Genomic DNA, 23,294 nt, shown 5'->3' with positions numbered 1-23,294 from the left:
AGCAGTCGGCTTTCGCCTGCTTTCCCCTGACGAGTTGCGGGCGACGCGGACCTTTGGTCGTCTCTTGCACACGGTGTATGTGCCGCTCTGACCTCGAGCGCCGATTCCGCGAGTGACTTCTGCGCGGGGCGTGGCGACGTGCGTGCGTCGTCCTCGACCGATGGGTGGACGATGAGGACCCTGACGATGGGCTCCTCGAAGACCTGCGTCCGTGGCTTTGCCCGGACGAACCCCTCGAAGACGGCCGCGACCCTTGTGACGAACTACTTGAGGATGACGGGGACCGGGCGTGTCGTCTCCTAGGGCGGGATCTCGAGCCCTCTTCCTCATCGCTCTGCGCTCGGTCGTATGACCCGGGAGAAGAGTCGCGTCGTCTTCTCTTCCTCTCTGGGGACGTGCGGTGAGAGCGGCGCCTCCTGGGGGGTGAACGCTCGCGAGTCCGCTTCCGGTGGTGATGCCTGGCCGGTTGCCCATCGGGTTCCGGCCCTGAACCGCTGGCGCCCCTCCCGGCCTGGTGCATCGAACCGTGCCTTTGAGGGGTGAGGTCGCCGCGCCCAGAAGGGGTTGGGGACATGGGTGGGGTCGGGGGAGTCGAGCCACCTGTGTGAGTATCAGCCGTATGCCCTATGGCTACGCAGATTGATTGATGCCATATGGCGACCGGCTCCGACCCTATGGTCGGAGGCCGAAGAGGCCCTATGGCCAACCTTGTTGCATATGCAACTCGGCAGGGAGTCGTCGACGACCATATGGTCGTCTACGAGTCGGCGAAGGATGGGCATATGCCCTCGACTAGTGGAGGAAGCGGTCGCTCACCCAAGTCGTCTGACGGTGGAGGGGGCTGAGCATCCTCCTCGTCGTCTTCCTCCTCTCGACTTGACGACTCATCCCGGACCCGATTCTCCTGCTCCGGATCCACCTGCTCATCCCCTTCATCTGGTTGGTTCTCGTCCCGAGCCGCTTCCGCCCCCTGTGTGATGCCGTGGAATGGGGAGCCCGAAGAGTTCGACGCCTCTTCGATTATGTCGGCGAGTTCCTGTCTCGTAAACAGGGCTCTGTAGTCGGGGTGCTGCATGTAGAATCTGATGTCGCCTAGAAGGGTTTGCCGTGCTCTGGCCTTGAGAGCAGCAACCGTGCCGTCTTGGTCGAGCCCCAGGTGTGATGCCAGGCTCTGTAGTTCTTTCTTGCACAGGGATGACAACCGCTTGTTGAACAGCGGCGGTCGCTCGAGCCATGGGGGCATCGTAATTGAATGTAAATAGGATTTTGACTACGAAAAAACGACGAAGGAGGTCGACCCCTCGTCGCCCTCGGAAGCGGAAGCAAGGGAGCCAGCGAGGCGACCTCCTCCGCCCAAGAACTGGCACCGCCACTCGTGGCCTCCGCTCCGGTGCGCCCACCGACGGCCCAATATGAGCGCACCCCGCTCACCAATCTGTCTTTCCCGAGCTTCATCGTTGTCTCCCGCGGCCGACGACCTCTCTCTCTCTCTCTCGCTTGCCTTCGCTGTTGCGCTTTCGTCCCGTCTGCACGAATTTTGACAGAGTAATTGCTCCGCGTGAGACCCAGGATCGTGAGTGCTTATGCCGCGATTCTCGGCATACGCTCTCACATCACGACGGGCGCGATCGCGTAAGTCCCGTACTGACTGCAGCTACTTACTGTAGAGCTGCGTAGCGCCGAGGCCGAGGGCAATACTCACGGCCCGTCTGCTCTGCTTCTTTTCTCTACGCCCCACGAATGTGGATCTGGCGGCCGCCTCGCAGCGGTCCCAGTGGTCGATCTCCCGATCCCATTTACTGGAGCACTCACGGCTTGCACACGTAGAAGATGCGGGCCCACGATCGTCGTCGACCTTGCATACAAAGTGTGTGTACGCTCCCCTCTCGTCTTGTCCTGCGCCGAATCCATGTTGCGTCGCGTAATCACATGCCGGTCGCTTCGTCCTCTTGTCTCGTCTCCGGCGAGTGACGCAAGCAACAACAAAGCGAAGTCGAAGCAGCTCTCTCGGGTCCTTTCAACACGCAACGTTACGCATGTTTGGACTGTAACAGGGTCGTGAACGCCGCTCGCATTTCCGAGGCGAGGTCAAGAGCTAGTCAATACGTCGCGCACAATGGGACGCCCAAATCGGTACGAAAGCACCCAAGACTTCTCTTCGTCGACTCCTTTGCTTCGGGGCTTCCTTACCACTCGCGGCAAGGCATTCGTGGGCGTACGAAACCCAGATGCGTCTCTTGCTGTATAAGGCTGACTATTGAATAGCATATGGCTTTTGACGGGCACACGTACGGGCAACGTTAACTCAACCGGTTCGTGGCGAGCAACATGACGGGGGCACGTATGCTGACCCGCTATGAAGACCACGTTCCACACTATTGAACCTTGCCTTACCACCCACTAGAACATACACGTTCAATCCCTTCAGCCATGACTGGGGTAGGACTGAAATTCCTTCGTAGCTCCGGCACTCGTACCGGCGACGAACATACGATGCTAACGGTTTTCCCTTCTCTTGTATATCATTAATCTATATCGCCGCCCTTCTCCTTTGTCTGACCTTCCCTCGCCGTTTGATTTCCCAATACGAGAAGACCCTCGGTCAAATTTCGGCAGAATAGCTCGCAGCTGGGAAGAACAGAGGATACGTTGGGTGCATGACGTCAGGGGTTCTCCCCATCCTGCGTTCAAGTTCTATCAAATACCATAATTCGACATTGACGAGGAGACGGCCGCGACGATGGTAGGCTACTACTAACCCATGTTGATGGCATGACCGCCTGCAGAGCAGAGAAAGAAGGAACACATTGCCGCGATGACAGGAAGAAGTGCAGCGCTGAATCTTCTGTCTCCTCGTCTTCGTGGCGTTAGAGCGCTGTTTCCGATTGAGGATGCGTGGGGACGACCAAACGGTTGACTGCGCATGCGCTTGGCAATCACATCTCTGAATTATGCACTGCACGCTGCGATCTGCGGTGAGGTGACGTGGTCTCGGGTATACGGTATATACGCGTATCTGCTTTGGTAGCGCGTACTCTGCGCACAAATGCACTGCGTATGCATGTATACAGCGGAGTTCAAGCCGACTTCACGGTGCGCCACGACGGGTCTGACGGCCAACGACTGCAACTGGGATGCTACATTGCCGGAGGAGACCGCACGAGCATCTCTTCCCTCCCCCCCCCCAAAAAAAAAAAATGGCATTTGGGCCCATTTTCTAGCATACGAGCGCATTGGAGCTATAGCCTAGACCAGGCTCTAGCCCCGATGCGGGGTACCTACAAAGCCTAGGGAGATTGCTTCGGTCCACATTAGTTCATCCAGAATACCAATCCGAGGGTGGGGCACAACCCCAGGCCCATATGGTACGAGTAGATAGCCCAGCCCGTCCTAAGTCGAGCATGCGTCCCTTGCCTCTTCAATGTGGTGCAGGTCAGAGCGCACCAGCACCTGGAGCTTGCACGGTGCGCGTTTAACCTCGTCCCTCGCCAGAGTTCATCGGTCGAGACTCGACATAACGAAAGGCGGCGAGTGAAAAGCGATGCGTGGGAAATCCCGGGTCCGGACACGCGTCCGACGCTGCATGCCTCCAGTCATTGCCCGACAAGCCGGCATGGTCCCTGATCATCCAAGGTACCAAGGAGAACCTCGATCAAGGCAACGAAGGTATGCAACGGGTAATGGGGCACGACACGACCGGGGTACGCGCGCCACAAGGCCTGCAACGTGGCTTGATCAGCCCGATCAGCGATTTCGAACTTGAACTCGACGACCGATCTCGGAAAAGGGGAGTCTAGTATCACCTTATATCGACAGGTGTCTGCGTCGAAAGCTGCATGCGATCTCACACCAAGCTGAGTCTCCGTACGCGAGCCTTCGGACACCATCGGCACTTGGGAGGCATTCATTATCAAGAGCTATCAGGATACGCAGCACATCAACACATGTACGATTCAAGACGTCATGATCAGGCTACACCAGATTCTCATCGTGATCTCGAATATATCGACCCTGGTCATCCAGTTTTCGTTATTCCTCCAGTCTGATTGGGTATTAGGGCTGGTGGTGCACTAGCCTCAACAAGTCGAGCAAGTCATGCAGAGATTTGATAACGTGTGTATGGCCGGCAAATCAACACATAGGTGAGATAACCGACGACTTATAATTCACAGCGATTCTATCGCGTAGTTGTGAACCGGCTGAAAATCTTCTCAGTACATTCAGACTTGGCCCTTTCACGTCTCATCTGCCGATGCGTATACCATAACGAAGAAGAAACCCCAATGCAAGGAACTTTCTACGTTAGGCAGCACGCATCATCTCTCAGCCGAAGAACTGACATGCGTCTCGTAGCTGCGTGGCGCCCGAGGAGCACTTCTCTCCCGCCTTCTTCTGAACTCATCTGCATTTCTGGAAAACCTCGACGACGCTTCCTGGTTCTTATCTCAGGCTCTCGTGAGCCTGTTCCAATCTGCTGAACCGATGAACTGTCACCAACATTCTGCGCTTGGGGAACGAAACAACCTTGACGTACTCCAAGGCGGGACCGCTCAAATCACCGTGACTTCCGTCGGGCGCCGTCTGAGAGAGCGGTAGAGCTGTGATTCACAGGACTTGATCTTCACTTTGTTGGAGCCGCGTCGATGCCACGCATGATTTTAGACCAGTCTCTTCGTTAGAAGGAAGTGTGACAGACGTATTTCACAACATGAGCGGCATATGCTCGGCCTCTCCCTTGAATGAGTGCGACACTTCCCGAACAGGACTGTCCCGTATCGACATAACCAACCTTATGAAGCGATCGGAGGTTGACTACGGCCGACTACTATCTGGCCTATCACAGGGTACCGACTCATACAGCGCACAATATCCTTTCGTGTTCAACTTGAGCGGCGGAGGAAGATCCGACGAACCTAAGACCGCCAGGATGCCGAATGACTTACATTAGCGGCACGTTTGGCGCCGTTCTGATGCTCGACAAGTCGAGCGCTAAAGCGCTGATACACACCAGGAGGTGCATCTTCTCAGTCCATCTGATAAATGTGCGTTCTCCGCCGATTGAAGACGAAGCTGTAGAGCAGTGCCTCCACGCACACTTAATTTCCGAGAATGAAAGCCAAAACGGACAGAGCAACATGAACTGCACGCGGACTCTCTGTCAGAGCTAGCTCTTCTTCGACGAGCGCAGCAGCCAAGTAGAGCTGGCCAGATTTACGCGTCTTGACCACAAACCTACCACGACGTGAGTGAAATCGATGGTCGCCGATAACGTGGCGATCGCGCATTAATCTCGATAGACGACAAGCGCTCGTCTTCCTTTGTGGCGACCCCAATTTCGTTATATTACGCGTCCTTCGGGAGTGCAAACATCGCCTACCTCACATTATTGAGGTTGCTTTGCGCCAGCTGGGCTGAGGCACTTATTGAACCATGAGGATCGCGTACCCGATCATGCCGCTTATGGGACGAAGGGTCCACGTACTAGCGAGTGCATGCCGTTGACTGACAGTGCGGCAGTTTCAAGGTCACTTTACGTTTGCCGCGGAACGCAACGCGTCTGCGGTCGAGACATGCTAGAAAATCCCCGAGTTGTTCAAGTTCGCGTTCCGGCTGCCTTACCGCACGAACAATCCGGAAGACCGGGTTCACACCTCGGCGAGAGCAAAATACAGACATATGGTCGGGAAGTCATCATCTACATCGTAATATATTCAGAAACGTTTGGAAGCGTGCATGGGTGATGCAACGACACGCGCGAGCCATCGACTGCGGACGAGTGACAATATGGCATACAACCAGCAGCATTCGTATACACCTGCGATGGTACGTCCCTCTGTGGACACGCTCGGTAACCTCTTCCTTTTCCCATGAAGTTAATCAGTTGTGATTTCCCGGCCCTTCGACTGCGCTCTCAGGGAAGGAGATGGACTGGCTCACCCACGGAACTGGGGTAGTGGAAGCCGCATTCAATCCGAATCGTCCACCCGTGACGGATGCCATCAGTAGCCGTTGAGGCTTTTCCCGGTTGCTGACGGAATCTCAGTGTTACAAAGGCCGTAGAGACGAATGATGGTTACGTAGCGCAGCTCGCATTTCGAGTTTGCCGAGGAGCCGCCTATGACGGGGTGTGAGCTCTTGAAGAATTACTTCGGGCGATCTGCGCTCAGACTCCGTCACGGTGGAAGGGAGCTTGTGATACGAAGCTGGATCGACGGCGCTCATGAACACACAGGTTTGAATGAGCACAGTATATCCCAAGATACTGCGGACTGTGCAGAAAGGATCGGAGCTGAATCGAGCCCGGTGCATGGGGAAGAGTATGCACTCGGGATGAGTCCTCACATCAAAGCCATTCTTCGCATTGGCAGACCCAGCGCGTCTGCGGCACGACGTGGAAGAATAGCACGCACCGTAGTACATAATTCTGGCTGTTCTAGCCAGACAGTCCTGAGTAAGGCAATGCATAGGGTAAACTCCCTCTTCTAACGCCGCAAGGGTCGATATCGGCCCGTACTCCGGTAGTACGCTGCGGTGAAGAAGCTTCATATCGACGCTGGAAGTCATGCATCTCTTTATGCGCGCCTTTGACTTTCCGTGAGTACGACAATCCTCTAAATGATCAGTAGATGAGGCCGCCCGATGATTCATTGCGGACACGTCCCAAGAACATCTCAGTACGTCGAGGTGTAAACTCCGTTGCGCATTGGCCCCCGGTATACGGATGAAAGACACTTGAGCACCGACGTCAACGTTCAAACAAGCGATTGAGCGTGCAGACGAGAGCCAAGCGCGGCGTCAAGGAGGTTCAAGCCGGCCGGGCTAGCCGTCGCAGCACTTTCGTACCGTCCCACGTGCCTCTCGGCAAAGGCCGACATGATAGCCATGTGGCGGTGTCCTCCTGTCTTTGGCCGACTTGTCCGCCGTCAAGGAGTTCGTCGCCGCCGCTCGTCCGTCGCGCACCTTGATATTGGACTCGCAATGATCGGTGTACGCTCGGCTGTGCTCGCTTTACGTGCTACGACGAGCAGACGCTCTACTTCACTCAGAATACCTGGTCGTAATGTTGGACGCGCTCTCGCGACCCTTGCCCAGGACGCCCGATCAGACTCGACGTTCAGGATTCCTCTCATCGACTTCGGCCGCTTCAGGTCTGCGAAGTCACAGGCGGAAAAGCAGGCGACGGCAGATGAGGTCGTCAATGGCTTTAAGGAGGTTGGATTCATATATTTAAATGTAAGTTCCGGTCCAGACTGCTGCTAAGATGGCACGCGTCCTAATGAGAAGGGAACTAACGGTGCGTACGGTTAGAACCATGGTATACCCGACACAGTCGTGAAAAACGTGTACGATAAGGTGGGTCACCAGCGTCAGCTCGTGAGGAAGGTCTGAATCCGCACCTACTCCGTCGCTTCTAGTCAGCACAATTCTTCGCGCTCCCGAATGAAGTGAAGGTGATGTACTGCTCGCAACCGCTAGTACTAGCACGCGACTTAACTCCTTATATGTCTTTGGCCTGAACAGGACACCTTAGCATGGAAAGGTACGTTCTTACAATGCAGTCCAACCGTAAAGAACCTAGTCGCTCAAATATGGGGCTCAGATCCTCGCGCCAATCGAGGCTACGTCGCCATTGGAAGGGAACGTGTCACTCAATCCGCCGACGCGTACGAGATCGCCGAGATGCGGAAGAAAGCACCTGATACCAAAGAGACGATGGAAATCGGCCGCGATTGGGATAAGACTTGGAAGAACCACTGGCCCCAGGAAGCAGATGCCCCAGGCTTCAAGGAGACCATGCTCCATTTTTTCCAGGTATCATGCCATGCGATGCAGGCGTGGTCAACGCGACATTGACGATGGATGTACGCAGACGTGTCACGACCTTCACACCTTGGTGATGCGTTCCATTGCCCTAGGCCTGGGCCTGGACGAAACCTTCTTCGATGACAAGATTCACGAGCAATACCACAACCTGCGCCTCCTAAACTACCCGCCTGTGCGCACATCACTTCTGCGAAAAGAAGGGCAAGCGCGGGCTGGTGCCCACTCAGGTGCGCCTTGCGAACACCTTTCTACTGCTGGCTACATCGATCGGGTCTTGACGTTGTCCGTGCCGTCCCACAGACTATGGAACCCTGACCCTGCTCTTCCAAGACTCCGTCGGCGGACTTGAGGTGCAGAACCCGCATACCCAACAGTTCCAACCAGCCCCTCCCATCGTGCGTTCCCCAAAATCCTAGTTACGCCATTCTTCGGGCTAATCATCTTCGTCAATAGCCTGGCACGATCGTGGTTAACGCCGGAGATCTCCTCGCGCGCTGGTCCAACGACATCCTCCGCTCGACCCTGCATCGCGTCGTCGCCCCACCCGCGAAACCGATCTCCGACGTCGAAGACGAGAGCGTCGGTGTCACCCCGAGAAGACAAAGCATTGCCTTCTTCTGCAACCCGAACCAAGGCGCGAACATTGAGTGCCTCCCGAACTGCTGGAACGAGAAGACGCCGAAAAAGTACGACCCGGTGACGACCGAGCAGTACATCGTCGGCCGCTTGAGCGCCACGTATATGTAAATGTACAATTTGTTGGATTGCTTGATTTATTGGTCGTCATGTTCTTGAGGCAGTTTGGATGGACTTTGCCCAGTCTGTAACCGAGGGCGAGCGTGCACCCTGTGCTTTGCATATTGACCTCAGAATGTATGAGCACGGAGTGTAAAAGCAAAGGGGTGGGGTACAGGCGCCCGGATATGATATATTGGTTGTTTGTCTTGCATAGTCATACAGCAATGAAGACACATAGGTAGAATGAATGAATAGAATACACAAATGATTGAAGCTGTGAATCATAAGGTCAGCACACATAACGAATGTAAATTGCATAAGAGACTTACTCCTTCCAATTTCTCTCGTTTCAACCCTCATGAATACCCTTAATCCATCCAATCTCTTGACGACGAGTTCTGCCTCGTCAATAGATCGCTCAGAGCTCTCGCCACGCTCCCCGCGCCCTCCTTGACCTTCTCTTGCTCCTCCTCGTTGACCTTAGGCAGGAGCTGCGTTTCGAACCGGTCAGGATGCCAACGCTTGATGTGGTCCTTGATCCGGTCCTTGTTGCTCTTCTCCCGGTCGCGCGGGTGCAACGGGCTCAGCACGTACGCCCCAACGGCATTCGTCGTGATGTCCTCCGGCGTACGCGCGCGCTTGAAGATTGGCCACGGGAAGGTGTCCCATCGAAGCTTGGGCGCTGAGCGCACGATCGCCCACTGCTCGTCGTGCTTCTCGAACAGCGAGAGCACCTCGTCCGTCGACATCGCCCGGTTCTGTTTCGCCTCGCGCTGACGCTGCTCCTGCTCCTGTGCGCGCTTGAACGCTTCCTGCTGCTTCCGCGCGTACTCCTCTTGCCGCCTTGCCCATTCCTCTTCCGACATCGACGCTGCGTTGCCTGCCTGCGGTGTCGGCGTCGACGGGTGCGGATGTGCGTGGCTCGCTCTGGTCCCGCTCGGAGTCCCCGCGTGAGCGCGGTGAGGCGGGGCGGTGGGTGTTACAGGTGTAGTGGTACTTGCACCTGATGCACTCGTGCGGCTCGACGTCGAGGTTTGCGAGGTCCAGTTGCTCCACGCCGACGAGTTGCTCGCGCTGGATGCAGTGCTGCTACGATCACCAGCACTTGGCGGTGGCGGAGGATGAGGCGTAGCAGGAGCTCGGGGTGCAGGCGTGGATTGCTGAGCGCGAGGGGTCGCCGCTGCGCTGGCTCTCGAGGTCGTGGGTGACGAGGATGTTGGCGGGGAGGACGACCATGGCGCACTAGCAGCAGCCGAAGCGGACGCCATCGCCGGTATCGGCCGCGGTTCACTACCGAGGCTATCCTGCCTTCTCCTCCGCTCGCGCTCCTGCATCTCCAAATGGCGCCTATTCTCCTCCTCCATCATCCTGTACTCCTCCTGCTGAAGCGCCATCGCTTCCCTGCGATCCAGGCTCTCCTCCCTCTCCCTCAACTCGCGCTCCTTCAGCTTGATCTCCTCCTCTTTCTGCTTCGCTTCCTCCTCCCGTCGCCTGGCCTCCTCCTCCCTCTTCCTTGCCTCCTCGTCTCGCCTCTTCGCCTCCTCCTCCTTCCGCTTCAACTCTGCCTCCAATCTCCTCGCCGCCTGCTCACGCTCCTTCGCCTCCTTCTCCTTCCTCTTCATCTCCGCCTCCTTCTTCCTCACCTCCTCTGCCCGCCTCCGCGCCTCCTCCTCCCTCTTCTTCGCCTCCGCCGCCTGCTTCGCCGCCTCCTCCGCACGCCGATTCGCCTCCTCCGCCTTCAACCGCGCCTGCTCCTCGAGCACCTTCAGCTCCTCCTCCTTCTGTTTCGCCTGCTGCTCCCTCCACTCCAAATCCTGGTTGATCTCCAGGTCCAATATCCCGCCCATGATCCCGCCATAGTCCTCGTCCTCCGAGTCCGACAGCTGCGCGTTCGACTTCCTCCGCGCCCTGCCACCTCCACCTTGGTTCCCCCGCATGTTCGCCGTCGACGTCCGGCCCCTCAAGCTCGACGACCGCGTGCCCGCGCCCCACGTCCGTGCGCCAGGGGACCCCGACACCGGCCGATCCTCAGGGATCGGCGGCTCGGGGCCATAAAACCGCCTCCCTCCGCCGCTCGGGCTCGGACTCGGATCCCAGGCGCCTCCGTCGAACCCAACGTCCGAGCGCTTGCGCACGATCGGCCGCCCTTGCGGCGGCCACTGGGGAGCGTGCTGCTCTGACGTCGGGGTATATTGCGGTCCGTAGCCCGTCGGCGTGTACGGCCCGTTGTTGCTGTAAGCCCCGTTGTAGTTGCCGTTGTTCGGGTTCGAGCTCGGGTTGAAGTTGAGTCCGGGTTGCTGCTGCTGCTGCTGCTGCTGCTGCTGTGGATTGTTGTTGCTGAAATTATGAAAATCGGGCGTCGACCTCCGAGCCCGCATGCTGCCCTTCGATATCGTCCGCTGCGATCGGCCGTCCTCCGCGGCGCCAAAGGGCGACACGGGCGAAGGTGTCGTCGCGGGGGGTCCGCCCCAGCCTTCAGGCATGGGCGATCGCTGCGACTGCGGCGGGGGCGCGTAAAACTGTCGCGGGTTCGGGCTTGTGCCCGGCATGGAACTCGGGCTGGGCTCGTCCGACGAGGCGCCGATGCTGCGCGGCCTGCTCGCGCTCAGCGACGACTGGAACCTCGACGCGGACAAGGCGGAGGGCGTGGGAGGGGCCGGGGGCGGCGGCGGAGGCGGCGGTCCATGAGGTCCCGCCGCGGATGGGCTTTGCGCGGGGGGCGCATTCCGCGGATGCTGCGTCATCGTCTGCGAGCGCGCTAGCGAGCGAGCACGGGTGGGCCCCCGCCACGGTCTGCCATCACCCATGTCGTCGTCGTCCATCGACGGGCCGCCCGCGGTGGGGGTGACGGGCGAATAGCGAGGGTGTTGCGTGACCGTCTGCGAGCGGGAGAGTCCGCGCGCGTGTGCGCGCCACTGACTCTCGGCCTCGCGGCGCTGCACGTGTTCCTGATGCATGCGCGCGTTGTCGGGGTAGGAGCCGTAGTATCCGTTATCCTCGCCGTCGGACGGGTGCTCGCGTTCGTGTTCAGAGTCGGTGTCGGTGTACGAGCCCGATCGGTCCGATTCCGAGTTGCCCGGGTCCGAACGTTCAGAATCTTCCGTGCGCTCTGCGAGAGGAATCGAACGCGTCGTGAGCCCCCACGGCGTCGTAACGGAGAGAGCGAACGGGGAGGAAAACGCGGAAAAAATGAAACGCACCGGAAATCGCGTCGTGTTCCCGCACGCCTCTGATGTTGCCCGCGCCGAGCCCCGGTCCGCTCGCGGACGAGGGCGGCATCGCCGCCTGCGCCTGCGCGAGCGTGCGCGACGTGAGCGGCTCGCTGGGCGACGTGCTCGGGAGCCAAATCTCCGGCTTGACGCTCGCGCTCCTGTTGCTCGCGTTGGACGCGGTGCGCGTCCGCCGCTCGCGCTCGTCGCTTCCGTACGGTCTCGGCCCGGGCCCGTGAGGATGGGGCGAGTGCGGATGCGGTCCGGAGGAGTGTTCGCCCACCGACGGGCGCCGCGCCGATCCTGGGCCCTCGAAGCTGCGGTGCGAGCCCGCGTCGCTGCCGACCGACTGCCGTCGTCGATCTGCGCTCGAGTAGCTCTGTTGGCTTTCGATGCTCGCACCGCGCGGGCGTCCGGTCGCGTTCACGGGTGTCGTGGGCTGGGGCGGACGGCTGGGCGAACGCCCGTTCGGCGGTCTTCCGGGGCCAAAGTCGTTCGAGAACTGCCTCACGCGCTGGTGAGGACCGCCGTACGAGCCAGAGAAGGAGCCCTCGTCCGACGAGACGCTCGACCTATTATTGCCGCTGAACCACGCCACCTTCTCCCGCGGGCGGGTGCCGAGCACCTGCGGCGGGGGGCGGTCCGCGATCGTCTGGTACCGCGGCCGCCCTCTGCCCGTACCACCGCCTCCCGCGTGGTCTTGCTGCTGCTGCTGCTGTCGAGGTTGCTCGGGGCGGCCGAGCTGCAGCTGGCGCTTCTCGCGCTCGATGGCGTCCATGATCGCCTGCTGCTCGGCGATCAGCTGCGCCTGCCACTGGGCGTCGACCTCGCCGCCGGCGGCCCACCGGCGCTCCTGGCGCTCGCGCTCGAGCGCGAGGTCGAACTGGGACTGCGCCGCGCGCATGATGTTGGCCATCGCGGCGTCGAAGTCGGCCTTGGCGATCGCGCGCTGGGAGGCGGTGGACGGGGAGCCGGGGCCGGAGGGGGAGGAGGACGCGGCGAGGGCGGCGAGGCGCGACTCGTACTCGTTCCGGGCCCCTTCGACCATCGCGTGCATGCTGCGCTCGATCTGGAAGCGGAGCCGGCCTTTCCATGCTTCGTCCGGCTCGAGGTCGTCCGCGGCTGCGGGGGTGGATGCGGGATCCGGGGCGGAGGCGGAAGGGGGGTCGGCGTCGTCGTCCGGGGGAGGGTCGGCATCAGGCGACGGGTCGGGGTCGGGGGCGTCTGGGGGGTCCAGGGCGGGGTCGGTGGGCACCGCGGCGGCGGTCATGGTCGCCATCGGGGTCGGGAGGGAGCCGGGTCGGCCACGATGGGTCGTGCGGGTCGCGTGTGGGGCACGATCAACAGGGAGAGGACGTGGTGGTGGTGGAGAGCGCTACCCGGGACGAGGGACGGGGCGCGTGTGCGCGATGGACGGTGCGATGAGGAGAGAATGTCGAGGGCAGAACGCTGGACGCCTCGCGCGGACGATATCGTGCGCTGCCTGGGCTGGAGGGAGCGAGAGCAAAGCGGGACGCGAATTCGAGCTGCCTCATGTCCGCACACGCGTCAGAAGGAGAACACGCCGGCGGAAGATAGCGATCGTCCACTCACCTGCCCCCAGTCAAGTGGGCGACCTCGATTCGAATATCCTGGGTATATTGTGTATGTTGCAACGAGCGTCGATAGCCCTGTTCGTCGTGGTGGCGAGGATGAAGTAGACGATGAGCAGGCACAATGGCTGATCCGGCAGAGCAGGACCAGAGCAATCGCTTTCTTCCCACGACGAACATGCTGGACTCTGATATCTCTCCTTCTGACAACATACGGCGCGAGGCGACGGAATGCGGTTAGCCTCGGGCAGGCGAAGGCGAACGGAATCAACGAGGTGGTGCGAGGACGAGAGCGAGCTGCACTGACGGCGGCGCCTCGGTGGTCTTGCTGAACTGGTGCCGACTTGCCTTCTGCGCCGACCCCTGTGCCCATTGCCCATAACACGCCGATTCACGCGATCTACTAGAATTTGACCATTTCCCCAGTCATAATAACACTGGATGAGGGGATCGCAGATTCCTTCCTAGCAAAACCCGTTGACGCCGACGCATCCGGCGACCTCAGGCTGCGAATATTCGCCCAATTCCAGGCAGTCAGGTGTTGAAGCTATCGCAGCTTACTAGGGAAAAAGCAAGAATTATTCTCTTGCGAGCTCTGTCAGGCGGCTCTTCCGCAGTGCAGGGCAATGGACTCTTATTCCCACCGTCTGAATACCGGACAACGATCCACTCCGGCAGCACAGAATTCATCAGCGAAACCCAGGGACCTCGGTCATGAATTACCTATATAAAGATCAGGCTTGTTTAGAGCATCGGCCTCCTTCTAGCGCTTTGGAGCCAGTTGAATCTCTTTCGACGAACGACCAGCAATTCAGCTCCACCGTGCTCTTGCAGCCCGTCAGGCAGTTCCTGTGACAGAGGGACATCGGCGCTCCTCTGCAAACATCCCTGCATGAACGACCACATGTCATCGGCGCCCATCTGCACCAGTAACCTGATCTCTCTGAACGGATGCCGTCCGGTATATCGGTATATGCCTCGAACGACGTCGTAATCAATCTTAGTTATTGTCGATGTATGCCAACGTAGGCATTTGCTGCACATCGATGTAAGGACAGCTACTTTGAGTATACGTCAGAAGCGTTTCCCGCGCGGCCCATCTGCAGTTATTGGACCTAATGGGATTCACGTGTTCCTTTGAGGGACCGCGCCAGATAATACTACCTACCTACCTACCTACCTACCTACCTACCTACCTACCTACCTTCGCCCCCAGAAGGTCGCAGAGGCCGAAGTCGTTGGAGTAATACCCCATCATAGACGCAAAAAGAGTTAAGGTATAGACATGGAGAGCATAGAGGACTAAGCGGTAGGCTCGGCTGGAGAGAAAGTGAAGGTGATGTCATGAGTACCGACTAAACATAGACTGGGTGACTTCCCGTAAGGATCTGTAAGGCCGAATAGAATAGATTTCGCTTACAAATCCACTAAGCGAGCGATGCCGAAAAATCGGCATCGACGAGCCAAGTTGTCGGTTTACAAGTCGCTCGTACAGACCTTTTATCTGGAAGGGGGGGTCGACCCCCCCTTCCAGACCAAAATGACCGTTTACAGACAGGAATTTGTCATACACGTGACCTTATCCCTTCCTCATTCGCTGCTCAGCCCTTCTCAACGGATCTCCGCGTTTATTATGTCTATTTCCGCCCCACACGCGCAGGGCCGTACGGGGGCATAAATGTACAGCATAACCCACAGATCGGGGTTTGAACTGTTTATTCTGTGTTTCTGTCGCTCCAGATCTTACGGGAAGTCATCCACTAGTCATGCATTATTGTGGCTGTCGAAACAAGGCACTTCCAGGTGGCCACTGCCAGTGCTCGGGCACCACCTAAAACGTGCGCAGCGTATCTCCGATGGCCTTGACTCCGGCTGGCGAGTAGCCTATGTCTGGAGGTGCCGTCGCATCGTAGGTAGCCTTGCCGAGTCTGTTGGCTTCGGCAAAATTGCCCGGTTCACCGACCTTCTGCTTCACAAGTTTCGCGTATTCTGCTAGGATAAGGCGCCCGAGAGCCGTCGGCGCTTTGTCAACGATCGCACTTTTGTACCATGGCATCGTCTTAGTCCACTTCTCCATCCTTTGGATCGCATGACTATCCTTGGCTTCGATGTATACGGTACGCATGCCGACCAGCGCGGCGGCGTCCCTATTTGGGTACCAAGCTCGTCAGCGGTTTTCTGGGCCAGCATACGCAGCTGCAAGAGCCGACTAAAACCAAATTGAAACTCACATCCCGCCAGTCTTCTGCCCCACCTGGATGACATCGTGCTTTGTGTTCAGGAGGTCATAAAACGTGACTTGTCCCGGCCGTCCAGCCGCCGTGAAAGGATTGTCGCCGGTGGGATTGGTCCAGAACTCTCCAAGGTGGATCTTACCTTTCATGTCGGCAGGAAAATCTTGGTTGTATGGGCCGTGGCCGACTACCGCCAATCAGACGGAGACAGCAGTCAGAGGTTCGACAACGGTTCTCACTTGTGATCACGATGCGTTTCGGATCGTCTCCCAACTTGATCAGCTGCTTCTGACCCGGGACGCTGGAGTCGCCGGCCGGGTTGTATCCGTTCGGATAACCACCGCTGAAGCGAGACCATACGAGAAGATAGCGCTGGCGCCCGGCCCCGGGACCCAAATCGAGCGAGTACTGACTCTTAATATAGTCGACGGCTTTCTGGCGGAAGCCATTCTCAGTGATCGACAGGCCTTTAATGTTCTTGTCCAAGAAAGCCTTCTTCCCCGACACCGTGCCCTTGCTCTTGAGGTATTGTTCTGCAAACCCCCCCACGATTGTGGTAGCGCAGCCAACGGGGCCGACCGGATACTCTAGGATGGCATCTAGAAGAAATCAGCATGATAATTTCGTAGAACAGCCCAGCCCGGACTAACCATCGGATCGTACGTAGGCCAATTTGTCCTTGTATTGCAGAACTCCGAATCGGAGTATATGCCCTCGAGCTTGTCCGAAGGGGGTATCGGATGTGTCTCGTCGAAGGCAATCATACCAGCTGCGCAATTGCATACCATCTAGGCTAGGTGGGTCGACATCCTTGACGGCTCGGATACGTTCCGCAGGATCTCTGAGCTGTTGATAAGAGTTATTGAGAGCATCGGCGGCACCGATAGCCAGCTCGTACTGGAAAGAATGAGTGAGACTGAGCAAGCAACATCAACAGAGCGGAGACTCACAGTGGCCTTAATTCCTGCAATGCCAGGGTTCCCATCCGGATATACCACGACAACGTCAGTCATAGGGTCGTGCAGCAGGGCCGCTGCGACGTGAATAATGTCGCCAGTCTGAGTGTGAAGTAACGAGATCAGATATGGCAGCAAGATGGAAGATTGGGGAGCATATCAACCTGACTAGACTGCGTCACGATCAGATGCCTCCTGATATCGGCCCTGTTAGTCGCGGTCTTGTCGTGTACGTCTGGGTAAAACCCCGAGGTACACATGTGTGCTCCTTCCATGTCAAGCGAGTTGATATCCAAAATGAATGGTGTCACTCCATCGGTGAAGGGCGGGGAAAGCTCAGTGTACAGCGCGATCGCCTTCCGTCGGTAAGCATCCTCGCCGTTGAAGCGCATTGGATCAAATTTGAGCCAGTGTTTACCAGCCGCAATGCCGTCTACGGGAAGGCGGCCCGCGTCTTGCTGTACTTCATAGTTCCCGTCGTCGAGTTTCTTGAGCAAGTAAACCATCTGAGGAGGGAGTAATGAGATGAAGGGTCGCTGGTGATGACGACTTTCCTCACGACGAGTTGATTGCACAAAGAAACGACGAATGAATGCTTGCTATGGCTGACGAGTCTGAAGCGAGCAGGATGATTCCTGAGCTGACTTGCCAAGGGTATGCAAAAGGATGGGGGCGAATATCGGATGCGCCAGCCTTATAAGTGCCCACGCATAAGGCCGCTGTCACTAGGTTTCGGACACCAGTGGCCGCCAGTTGCTTGTGTGTGACACTAGGTTTCGAACGCCAGTGGCCGCCAGTCATTGATAGTACTCGCGGCGAGGTGATCTGGCATAGGCTAGCCTTAAACGGAGTAATGAACGCCACTTTGGTCGCCTCCCAATGCACGATGTAACAATCCGATACCTACGGGACATCGGGATGATATGCAAAGCGAGGAGCGTGATATATATCCGTAACTCACCATGCCGGAATGAGATGAGGTGGTTCGCACCAAGGGCAGGACGTCCCGTGTCCCGCACGACTCGGGACCTAGTTCTATTCGATCACGTCTGTCCCGACGTAGGCGTGTCCGTATTTATTACCGATGACAGACGTCCGACGTGGCTCGCTCCCAGATAGAATATGGGCGAGCCTAGTGATACGACCTGCATGACTGAAACTGATCCACAAACTTGGAAGGCTCTTTGGAACCCGTCGTGTTTCATGTCCGCCTTCGGTTAATGCAGGTAAGCAACTCCGGATGGTCCCGACGCCGTCCATCACGCCTCTGTTCCCGCGAGCACTGGAGAGCAATAAGGATCATCGGTACAAGCGCAGGGTCCTTGAGTATAACACCCTGTTTTGCGTTTAAGGATACAATGATGGAAATGGTATTCGTGACCGAAGACGTCAAGAACAGTTGAATATCGCTCACCTATCGTATAGTCGAGGACCACGCGCCTGTAGGTTATCCTCCGCTCCACCCAATCAAGTCAAGACACAAACGGCCTGTCGTCGGCTCACGCCTTCTCACCGGCGACCTCTGCCCACTCGTCGTTCTCGACCATCTCCGTGGCGACGTCGAGGCCACCGACGAACTTGCCATCGTCGACGAACTTGGCAACATAGGCACATTGTTGAGCGTTCAGCCCTTTTCTTCCCTTCATCAGTTCGTGGGGAGGAAGACAGAGGATGATATTCCTCGCTACGGACGCTGTCGTCGGAGAGTATGTCATAGCTGGCGAAGACGGCATGCTTGTCGCGGAGGAGGGCGACTGCACGTCTGAAGGAACCGCAACGGGGTGCATCGAGCAGGCCTTTCATGAAAATCACGATATTGTCCTGTCCCATTAGTTTTCTAGCAAGTTGAACCAGATAAGGTCCGGAAAACATCGCGAGTGAGAGGACGCACCGCAGTCGCTGCTCAAGCTCTTCCGGGCTCTTGTCGTCGGCGTGTGATAGAGGCGGGGGCGCTTGACCTGTCGTGGATTGAGGTGTAAAGCCGGGCTTGTGGGAGTGCGTCTGGACGGCGGGCGCCTCGGCGCCGGCGATGCAGGCGAGGAGGGTGTGCCCGCGGAGGACGATGAAGGATGGGACAGCGTCGACGTCGGCTTGCTGCTCCGCTTCGACCTGTGAGATGTGAGATGTGAGAATGTGTGAGGGAGTACAAGGTGGGGGAAATGGCACGTACCTTGAGAAAGAGGACTCGCTCGTATTCGTTAGCAAGATCGAGGCGTACAGCGTTCATTTGCGCGCAGCGTGCGCTGCTCACAGCCCCCAGGAGTTCAAGATGACCGACAGTCGGTCAAGGTCGGCGATGAGGAGGGTCTGTAAGTGCTCAGGTGAGTCGACATCGACGTGATTTGCGGGTGCAGCCATTGTTGTGTGGTAGAGGTCGTAGAGCGCGACGAGAATAGAATTTTCAAGCCGAGGGCTGACAGGAGCGAGGGGGAAAGTGAGCAACGGTGAGTAAGGCTTTGCTTTTGACTTCAGCACCGATCTCAGCCCCATGGCGGCCTTCGAAGACCTGATATGGCGGCGTGGCGGCGCTAGGCCTGGCGTTCGTGCTCGAACTCGGACGGGCCATGCGGAGGACGATGATAGATAGCAGGGCCTCGTACCGGCGAGATGACGCCCGTGGACAAGCGGACGAGTGGGACGCGACGAGCTGGCAAAGGTGCGACTCATACACGTACATATTCGGCTTCGGCCTCTTCGAACGTGTGCAAATCGAGCTCAGAGCCGCTCTACAGCCTCGAGCGAGCGGCATATGCATAAACAGGCTGGATGGACCTCAGACATCTTCCGGGTCCAGGTTCAGCATCGCGTGCAGTGACGATCTGTACAAGAGAGTCATTCGCCAACATTGCTGGAATTCAGGCTAATCAAGATGCGCACGTTGAACTTAACGGATGGTCGGTCTGACCAACTCGACTCAGGATTGTTGAACGCTGTGCTAGTTCAATCGTGAAGATGAATCATGTCAAGAGACTGTCAAAAATCCGAGGAGTCCTGATGGAGAAACGCGCGCGTTTTATATGTACCTTCGATTCATCGCAGGGGTGCCTTGCTGAATAATCTCCCGGTCCGCGGCTTGCAGCAACTTCACTGTGTCCTGGGAGAATGAGTCATTGCCGGTTCACTGGCCTCGACATTTCGAGTTTTTCCAGGATCGTCATATACACCAAAACACGTCGGCACATGCGTGCGGACAGCGTGAACAGCAATGTCGAAACTACAGATCATGTTTCCTGGACATCTGTGTTCTGCAGAATTCACGTCACCTCTCCCGTTGGCCGCGTTCGATGATTTGCCGCCGCAGGTCTGCACAACGTCAGGTTGGTCTTAGGACTCAAGAGCACCGAAACAAGGAACAAAGGTACTCACAAAAACATGACATTCTTTTGGACGCAATGGTCAGGGCAATCATCGGCCCGACATCGCGTTTGCGGTAGGCTGCGGCGTCGGCGTTGTTGCATGGGAGTAGGCGCGCGAAGTGCCGGCCTTGTTCCAGCTCGGCGAACTTGTATAGGTTCGATTGGTCGGAGCGGTGGGCAGCATGGGCGTAGTAGTGCGATTCAACGTCGAGGGCTGCGATGTCCACGTGCTCCATGCCGACTTGCGCGCGCTCGACGCACTGCCGCCGCGACTGCGAGCACCCTGTGTAGGTGGGGGAGATGAGGTCCCCGCGAGTCCGGTGGCGTCGGCTCGCGGAGGCGGAGAAGTAACAGCGCGCGTTGCAGCGGCCGTAGACGACGATGACGTAGGCGAGAAGGTTGACCAGGGTGCGCTCGCTGTCATTGAGGCAGAAGCCATCGCCGATGTCGATCTTGGCGGAGGAGCGGGGCTCATACTATCTTGCATCCTCTTCCGTTCCCGCTCCTGCATCTCCGCCGCGCGACGCCTGTTCTCCTCCTCCAACAGTCGATATTCCTCTTGTTGGAGCGCCATCGCTTCCCTCCGGCCCAGGTCCTCCTCCCTCTGCTTCAACTCGGCCTGTTTCCGCTTGACCTCCTCCTCGCCCAGCCTCGCGTTCTCCTCACGGATCCGCGCATCCTCTTCCCACCGCTTCGCCGCCTCCACCTTTCGCCGCAGCTCCGTCTCCAGCGTCCGCAGCTCTTCCTCCTTCTGCTTCACCTGCTGCTCCCTCCACTCCAGCTCTCGAACGAACTCGAGCTCCATTATATCACCCAGGGCGCCGTCGTAGCCGTCGTCCTCCCCGTCCGCCGGGCGCGCGCTGGGCCCTCGCCCTGACCGGCTGCTCGACCGGTTTGTCTGATGCATCGCATTTGTCGACTTCGCGCCTAACCCCTGGCCCCGGATCCACGGCCGCGCGCCAGGTGTACCCGACCCCGGCCGATTCTCAGTAACAGCGGGATCATGAGCGTAGAGCCTCGGATCTCCGCCACCCGGGCTGGGACTCGGATTCCCTGCGTTGCCGTAAGAACCGGCTCTGGATCGTGACGTCGGTCGACCCTGCGGTATCCACCGTGGCTGCTGTTCCATCGAAGGCGTTTTCCTCGGGAATGATGACGAGGCACTGTTGCCTGGCCCTGGAGTAGGCTGTTGAGCCGAGTTTGCGTTGAACGCGGGCGCGCCTGGTGCTACCGACCGTCTAGGTGCAGGGCTGTGGAGTGCTCCCGAGTACGGGCTGGTACCCATTCCTGGAAGCGGGCTGGGACTCGGCTTGCCCGACGGGGTGGGAATAGGTCTGCTTGCGCTAAGCAGAGATTGTTGCTGCCTTCCCTGAGCAGTCGACGATATCCGGGAGGGAGTGGGTGCCACTAGAGGAGGCCTACCACCCGCGCTTGAAGGTACGAAGCCATTGCGGGAGTACTGTGCGGCGGTCTGCGAGCGGGAGGGAACGTCTGCACGACGCCACTGCTTCTCGTCCTCCACCTGAGGGCGGGCAAGTGGGCGCTTGCCAGCGTACGCGTCTGACTGGCCTTCGCTCATATCCCCAGGGAAGGGCTCGGAGAGCTCGGATTCTGACTCGCCTTCGTCAGACTGCTCCGAGTCTTCGTTATGCTCTACATGCGACGGAACGTCAGCGCGTGCGAGAAGGTGCAGAAGACAGAAAACGTACCGTAAATGACGTCGTGACCCCACATGCCTTTGATGTTCGAGTTCGATGGCGGCTTAGACACTGGCGCAGCGGGCTGCGCTGATGCAGGCCGTCGCGTAGTCATCGGCTCAGAAGGCATCCCTCCCGGCATCCACAAGTCAGTCCCTCGAGCACCGGAACTGCTCGATGATAGCTGTGCTGGTGGTGCCCGAAGCAAGCCATCCAGAGCCCTCGGATCTGGATTCGACAGCGTGCGGGCACGGATCGCGCTGTTGCTCGACCACGGCACCTTGTCGTGTGGGCGTTGGAAGGTCCTCGACGGCCCCGGCTTCGCTCCCGATCCTCCTGCTCGAGTTTGTTCTTCCTTTCCAGCCTGAGGCCCCTGATTCTCGCGCGCGATCAGATCCCTGATCGCCTGCTGCTCGGCCACCAAGTGCGCCTGCCATTCGGCGTCGACTTCACCCCCGGCGGCCCAGCGCCGCTCCTGGCGCTCGCGCTCGAGCGCGAGGTCAAACTGGGACTGCGCGGAGCGAACGATGTTCGCCATCGCGGCGTCGTACTCCGCTTTGGCGGCCGCGCGTTGCGAGGCGTGGGTGGCGGAGAAGGGCGACGTTGAGGAAGAGGACGAGGCGACGGACGCGAGGCGAGACTCGTATTCGGCGCGGACTTCGTCGACCATGCCCTGCATGCTGCGTTCGATCTGGTATCGAAGGCGGCCTTTCCACGCTTCTTCGGGTTCGAGAGTCTCTGCTGGTATGGGAAGGGGTACAGGCGCTGAAGGCGCGGGTGCTGCCACAGAAGGGGATGATGATGAGGGATCCGAGTCCGAGCTTGCGTCCTCCACGCTCGGGAAGAGGTCAAGAGGTGAAGCGGCGGCGGGTCCGCTGGAAGCCGACCTCGCGATCGGTAACCACGTCGCAGCTTTATGTGCAGTGGATATACTGGCGTGGCTCGACTTGGTGTTTGGGTACGCATGGGCTTGCGTGCGGGAGGACTGAGGGATGACACGCTCTGAGCTTTCGGCAGTACGATCGAGGAGAGCTATATATATAAGCCCGACGTCAGAGTAATGTACAACTATTCCGTTTGGAAGGAGAGTCACGCACCGTCAGCTGCATCCTGCCCGAGCAGGGCTGCAATGTCCACGTCCACTTTTAAGCTTCCGACGATACTTGGCATCATCGAATCCCGAGAGCCCGCAGGCGACGGACTGGGGATCCATCTTGCGTACTTGCTGCCTCCGCCGCCGTCGTCCGCACTAGTCATCGTGCACAGGGGGCGCCCCTGGTCTCAGCAAATCTTCACGTGGGAGAGCGTGCGCCCGCGGTCGGGCTGATGAACGATGGATGAGTCGGAGTGTAGGCAGTCGCGGGTGTATTGGTGGTCGTGTCCGCGGACGACCGCTGCCTAGGATCTGCGCCAGCAGACGCTCCAAGGTAACTCGACGAGCGTCGAGCCTTGGGCGAAGCCTTGAGAGCCCATGATTAGGCAGGCCATGAGGATGGTGCGTGTAGATTAGGCGCCGTTCCGCCTGAGAACATTGATCGTCGTGGGCGATAAGACGCCCACTGGGTATGGCTCGTTAGCACGATGGGGAAACTTCGTCGAGATGTCTTGTTGGGATGCGGTATGAGCGAGTCCATGGCATACGTGCGTGCCGTGGTCCGCGGTGAGAGGCGAGAAGAATTGCGACTCCG

General features: G+C 58.5%; 7 protein-coding genes across 7 annotated transcripts in view; 2 read left to right on the top strand and 5 right to left on the bottom strand.

Annotated features, from left to right (window-relative positions):
* Positions 1-1,243, bottom strand: part of PUNSTDRAFT_134282 (uncharacterized protein) — a gene marked incomplete at both ends in the record, with an annotated part of 2,754 nt that extends 1,511 nt beyond the window's left edge. The window contains 4 exons of the mRNA XM_007383751.1: positions 73-203; positions 265-600; positions 708-757; positions 817-1,243. Coding sequence (XP_007383813.1) covers positions 73-203; positions 265-600; positions 708-757; positions 817-1,243 — 944 coding nt within the window. The remainder of the gene's footprint in view (positions 1-72; positions 204-264; positions 601-707; positions 758-816) is intronic.
* Positions 1,244-4,283: 3,040 nt separating this feature from the next.
* PUNSTDRAFT_113634 (uncharacterized protein) lies at positions 4,284-4,596 on the top strand (the record flags this gene model as incomplete). Its single annotated transcript, XM_007383750.1, has 2 exons — positions 4,284-4,301; positions 4,354-4,596. 2 exons carry the CDS (start codon positions 4,284-4,286, stop codon positions 4,594-4,596), a joined length of 261 nt encoding a protein of 86 aa, XP_007383812.1.
* A 2,382-nt stretch (positions 4,597-6,978) lies between these two features.
* On the top strand, positions 6,979-8,571 carry PUNSTDRAFT_44559 (Clavaminate synthase-like protein; the record flags this gene model as incomplete). Its single annotated transcript, XM_007383749.1, has 8 exons — positions 6,979-7,233; positions 7,309-7,353; positions 7,416-7,451; positions 7,522-7,540; positions 7,601-7,812; positions 7,871-8,051; positions 8,125-8,219; positions 8,278-8,571. 8 exons carry the CDS (start codon positions 6,979-6,981, stop codon positions 8,569-8,571), a joined length of 1,137 nt encoding a protein of 378 aa, XP_007383811.1.
* A 359-nt stretch (positions 8,572-8,930) lies between these two features.
* Positions 8,931-9,311, bottom strand: PUNSTDRAFT_68218 (uncharacterized protein; the record flags this gene model as incomplete). Its single annotated transcript, XM_007383748.1, has 1 exon — positions 8,931-9,311. One exon carries the CDS (start codon positions 9,309-9,311, stop codon positions 8,931-8,933), a length of 381 nt encoding a protein of 126 aa, XP_007383810.1.
* Positions 9,312-15,194: 5,883 nt separating this feature from the next.
* Positions 15,195-17,059, bottom strand: PUNSTDRAFT_134279 (uncharacterized protein; the record flags this gene model as incomplete). The annotated part of the gene is made up of 6 exons (XM_007383747.1): positions 15,195-15,510; positions 15,595-15,784; positions 15,837-16,196; positions 16,248-16,494; positions 16,548-16,655; positions 16,718-17,059. 6 exons carry the CDS (start codon positions 17,057-17,059, stop codon positions 15,195-15,197), a joined length of 1,563 nt encoding a protein of 520 aa, XP_007383809.1.
* A 993-nt stretch (positions 17,060-18,052) lies between these two features.
* Positions 18,053-18,780, bottom strand: PUNSTDRAFT_134278 (uncharacterized protein; the record flags this gene model as incomplete). Its single annotated transcript, XM_007383746.1, has 4 exons — positions 18,053-18,193; positions 18,246-18,390; positions 18,445-18,662; positions 18,724-18,780. The coding sequence occupies 4 exons, from the start codon at positions 18,778-18,780 to the stop codon at positions 18,053-18,055; spliced, it is 561 nt and encodes a 186-aa protein (XP_007383808.1).
* A 349-nt stretch (positions 18,781-19,129) lies between these two features.
* Positions 19,130-23,176, bottom strand: PUNSTDRAFT_143709 (uncharacterized protein). Its single transcript, XM_007383745.1, has 6 exons — positions 22,704-23,176; positions 21,619-22,638; positions 19,921-21,562; positions 19,577-19,856; positions 19,431-19,488; positions 19,130-19,372 (listed from the first exon to the last, which is right to left on the bottom strand). Exons 1-3 carry the CDS (start codon positions 22,861-22,863, stop codon positions 19,959-19,961), a joined length of 2,784 nt encoding a protein of 927 aa, XP_007383807.1. The 5' UTR covers positions 22,864-23,176; the 3' UTR covers positions 19,130-19,372; positions 19,431-19,488; positions 19,577-19,856; positions 19,921-19,958.
* Between the last annotated feature and the right edge of the window lie 118 nt (positions 23,177-23,294).

The sequence above is a fragment of the Punctularia strigosozonata genome (assembly GCF_000264995.1).
Source record: "Punctularia strigosozonata HHB-11173 SS5 unplaced genomic scaffold PUNSTscaffold_6, whole genome shotgun sequence".
NCBI classification, from domain to species: domain Eukaryota; kingdom Fungi; phylum Basidiomycota; class Agaricomycetes; order Corticiales; family Punctulariaceae; genus Punctularia; species Punctularia strigosozonata.
This window is presented reverse-complemented; position numbering and strand designations above follow the sequence as displayed.